This window comes from Ornithodoros turicata, chromosome 1 (genome assembly GCF_037126465.1).
Source record: "Ornithodoros turicata isolate Travis chromosome 1, ASM3712646v1, whole genome shotgun sequence".
Taxonomy (NCBI): Eukaryota; Metazoa; Arthropoda; class Arachnida; order Ixodida; family Argasidae; genus Ornithodoros; species Ornithodoros turicata.
Window position 1 is genome coordinate 92,375,542 of NC_088201.1, and position 4,836 is coordinate 92,380,377.

At 44.6% G+C, this 4,836-nt stretch overlaps 1 protein-coding gene across 1 annotated transcript; it reads left to right on the plus strand.

Moving 5' to 3' along the window:
* The first annotated feature begins 2,972 nt into the window (after positions 1-2,972).
* On the plus strand, positions 2,973-4,581 carry LOC135378921 (uncharacterized). The gene is made up of 2 exons (XM_064612089.1): positions 2,973-3,038; positions 3,118-4,581. Exons 1-2 carry the CDS (start codon positions 2,973-2,975, stop codon positions 4,579-4,581), a joined length of 1,530 nt encoding a protein of 509 aa, XP_064468159.1.
* The last annotated feature ends 255 nt before the right edge of the window (positions 4,582-4,836 follow it).

Below are 4,836 nucleotides of genomic sequence, written 5' to 3' on the forward strand. Positions count from 1 at the left end.
AAGGCCTTATGTTTGTTTGTGCGCTTACGAGGCTCTTCCGGGAGAGACGAATATTTTTCGGCTATGGCGGCAGTCCCACAAAGGAGGGACCGCCAGGATTGCCATCCCCAGGGCAAAACCAGTCTTGCAATCGTTTCATTACTCTGTCGGAGTTTCCCCTAATTCCACATGTTATAACGTTCTAGTCAAGGATGTCTGGTCAGTTGTTACAGCCGCATTGTTTCTTGTGATGCAGCGAGCGTCCAAGTTGCACTCCGCGTAATCGGCTTTAGCCGATAACCGCGGCCGGCTGTCGGCAACTCCGGAACGAAACTCTGCTAGCTTCTCCTTGCACTCAAGGTCGCCTTTTCTTTCTAGAACAGGTGATTATAGCACGGGAAGGGCGCAGTATTACTTACTTCATGTTTATTTTATGCTTACTGCAAATTTCTTTCCTCGTAAATTTATTACAGTAACAATATTCACCATTGAAACGGAGCTGCAAAGGACAGCGCGCAGTCAGCACTGGCACATGGCAACACTGACCGCCACAATATGGCGCATCCCTCGTTTTGACGCAGAGCCAGCGCCACCTTTGCTTCTAGCCTCTCCTTATGATTTCTATGTTGAGCACAGCCCCAGTAAGCTCCTGGACTCAGCCTGCACAGTAAAGGAACAATGCAATTTCATATTTCAGTAGTTTTCCGGCATGCATTCCTCTACACACAACATGTGGCACACATATAAGGTAGAAGTGGTGTTCTGATATATCCTAGATACATGACCGAGAAACAGCACTGAGGCAAGGAAACCTTTTTTTTTAATTCCGTGTTAGCGCCGCGAAGCAATTGTGGCTATGAGCGGCGTACAGACCTGGACAGATGGAGACAGGACAGCAGGAAGCAGTGGGGGCAAGTGGGTTAGTATGCGTCCTGGGCCGACTTCATGGGGAACTGTACCGACATTCGTCTGGAAAGTCTTCGGAAAACGCAGGGAAAACCTCAGACAGCACAGCCGGTGACAGGAATCGAACCCGTGTCACCTCCCAGTCTCCGCGTGGAAAGCGATCGTCCTAACCATTACTCCACGGGAGCTGGTCCCAGGAAACCTGTAGTGCACGCAATGACAGGATGTCCTTCAGAAGAGGACGTACATCCAGCATCCTCTCCAGCTGTTCGAAGGTTTCAGTCCCTGTAAGTGAGGAATGCAGGACAATTCCTTAGTAATCCCTGCTAGCTTGAAATATTGTAAATCGCCTTCATGCAGCCAAAGCTGCTCTCCAATGTCTCGATGTGCGCATCTTGTATGACCTTGATTCACATGAATATGTGAAGCAACACCATGATCCAAATATCCAGGATAATATCGTGAGCCACTTTACCAGGACCAACTTCCCATTATCATTGCTTGTCGAGGCGCACCAGTAGAGGTGGTTTAGAATGCTGTGGCATTGTTTTTGTAGCACCTGATGTTGCTTCACCAGTGCTGCTGCATGCATTGTTCCCTGAGGCCTGAGCAAGAAGAAGCAGAGTAGGATAATTATACCGGCGAAGGCTAACATTGCTAAAGAAACGTGCGAAAAGCATCTACAAATTTAAGCTTCAACCCCTAATGTACCCCTTGTAACAGGAAATATATTGTCGAACAATATACACAAGCTGGACTGCACATATGTGTGGCATGACGGGGGCACTAAAAAGGAAATTATGGCTTATTACCTCGTGCAGTGTGCAGCACGTCAAAGCGAAGATTCACAGACGAATCAGCCTAACCTGAGTCTCTGGGGTCACACCTGGGTCAATTTCATTCGCGATTTTTCAACTTGGGTCGACTTGATTCATTTTTTTCGCTACACCAGCCGTGTGGTAGGCGGTTTACATACAAGTAGGAACATGCACATCGGCAACCCCACCAAGCGATGGTGCCGTCACACCTGGGCCGACTTCATTCGCGATTTTCAGCCTGGGCCGACTTCATTCATAATTTTTTTCCGCTACAACAGCTGTGCGGTGGACGGTTTACATGCGAGTATAGTTATACAAAGGATAGCCATACACAAAAGTACAAGATGAAATATATTTATTAAAGCCAAATGGTGGCAGGAATTATGTTGTGACTCTGTGTCAAGGAGAAAAACCCAGTCAAAAACATGAAAGCAGAAGAAACGCAATACACATAATAAAGAATATGGGAAGCTAAGTTGAATATTCCAGCACGACACTATTAATCAATTTCTTATGACGTGAATGGCACACATGCAATGAAATAATGAGAAACACGATCAACAGCTAATAGGGAGCCAAACCCATGCATCATGCAACACGTAAACAAGAGATACATACAGGAAAATAATTGAAAACAATCTATCAAAACGAGAAACATGACGAATTTAATACTGTGACTAGCACAGAGCTAACGCTGAGTTGCAGAGAAACAGTCTAAATGGGCATCATCCACACGTAAACAATAGATGCATGCGAGGAAATAATAAGACGATCAACAGCTAATAGAGAGCCAAACCAATGCACCATCCAACACCTAAACAAGAGGCACACACAGGAAAATAATTGAAAAACAATGTATCAAAACGATAAACATTACAAATGTAATGCTGTGGGTAGCACGGACTTAATGCTGAACAGCAGAGAAACATTCTAAACGGCGCATCTGCCAACGTGTAAACAACAGACACATGCAGGAAAATAATATCGATACAAACTATGAAAACAAGAAACATTACAAATTTAATAACTTAAAATGCAAATAATCTATCATTTGAACTATCATAAAATCATCCTTGCGACCTAATCTAGTCGAATAATATAAATTTTTCATCCTACTCAGGCACTATAGACCTTTTCTGAAACGCAGCGCCATCTAGTGTATTCTACGCCAATTCACGACCGCCGCCATTGTAGGGTACGTTCCGTCGTTCCGTCGCGTCGGATGCGTAGCGAATGCCCGTTTGAACTGGGGTTGTTGATTGTTCCACGATGCCATCTTATTGTTGCGTTCCCTACTGCAAGCAGAAGGGCTACGTACACGAAAACGGGAGCAAGGTAAGTGACGTGTTTGAACAGGAAAGAATAGAGACCTTGTATCCCGTGCAGTTTGCCGACATTTCTTTGTTTATCCTAGGTGTCGTTTCATAACTTCCCGAAATCGGCTGCTGCTTACAAGAAATGGATAATCGCAATAAAACGCGATGAGGGGAAACTGTTTCGTGTCACACGTTCGACACAAGTGTGCTCGAGACACTTCCTGGAGTCTGACTACGTCCAGAACGTCGCTAGCGGGCACAGACATCTCCACAGTTGGGCAGTACCATCTGTCTTTGACTTCTGCAAACCTAAGACGCTGAGGAAACCTCCACGTCAGCGGGAAGTAGCAGCTGTACTGCCTCTCACCACAAAAGACCCTCAAGAGCCTGTGCAACCGCTACATGATATCACCGCGTCCGAAGAAAACCTTCCACCTGAGTGCACGCAGGAGATGGAACAACTGTGTGAGTGTGGTTTATCCGATACTGTGTCTGAACTGAAAGATGCACTGGACAAAACTGTGAAAGACAATGACGCATTAAGGAAATGTTTGAAGGAAAAAACTGAAGAAGTGTACCGGCTCAAGGCGCAACTTGAAACAGCTGAAGCAAAATGCAAAACCATGGAGGATCAGCAGGCTCCATTTAGCATTAACAAGTTTAAAGACTCTGATGAAGATGTGCGGTTCTACACGGGTCTCCCTTCGTATGCACATTTCAGATCACTTCACGAATATGTTGGTCCTGGAGAAAGTGGGAAAAACATAGTGCTGTGGCAAAGTACTGCTTCTAGTGGTGACAATGTTGGGCGACCACGCAAGTTGAATACAGAAGACCAGCTGTTCCTTGTTCTCATCAAACTGAAAGTTGGGCTATTCCACAAGCATCTGGCTCACTTGTTCAACGTGTCATTGGGTACTGTGTCCAGGATCTTCTTATCCTGGATTAACTATCTCTACATTCAGCTACCGTTGTGGCAACCACGCAGTTTTGTCGATGAGACAATGCCTCTTGCATTTAAAGAAAAGTACCCGACGACCAGAGTAATCATTGATGCTACCGAACTGCAATGTGAGGCGTCAAGCTCGTTTGTAACACAGTCTGGGACATACTCCACGTATAAGTCAGCGAACACATTTAAAGGTTTGGTTGGTGTTGCACCAAATGGCCTGCTAACATTTGTGTCTGAGCTGTTTATGGGATCCCTATCCGACAGAAAATGTGTTATTCGACGTGGGTTTTTAGAAATGCCTTTTGACGCACACGACTCAGTAATGGCTGACAAGGGATTCAGAATTGCTGATTTACTGCATGCTAAAAATGTGTCATTGAACATCCCACCATTTCTGACGAGAGGACAGTTCTCCCAAGAGGAAAACCACGAGACACAAGATATTGCGGCACTCCGAATTCACGTCGAGAGGCGGATTCAAAGAATCAAGACGTACCATATCTTTGATCGTTCTATCCCCATTTCTTTGGTACCAGTCTCTAATCAGATCTGGACAGTTTGTGCGATTTTGAGCAACATGCAGCCTGCCATTATTAAAGCTGCAGATTAGAATTTAACACTTCAATTTAAGAAAACTCTTGTTTTGTACTCTTGTGACCCACTCTAAATATCATGCATGTGCATAAAGGTACTGCACAATCTTGTAGTTTGTATATATATTTATTCATCACCAATGACCGTTACATGCAGGTTATCCAGCATTATGTATGCAAACACTTGGCAAAAGGTATCTACATTGTATGTAAATATGGTAGCATTATGTTAAAATAAAATGACTTCAGTTTATCATACAAAACCTTCCACT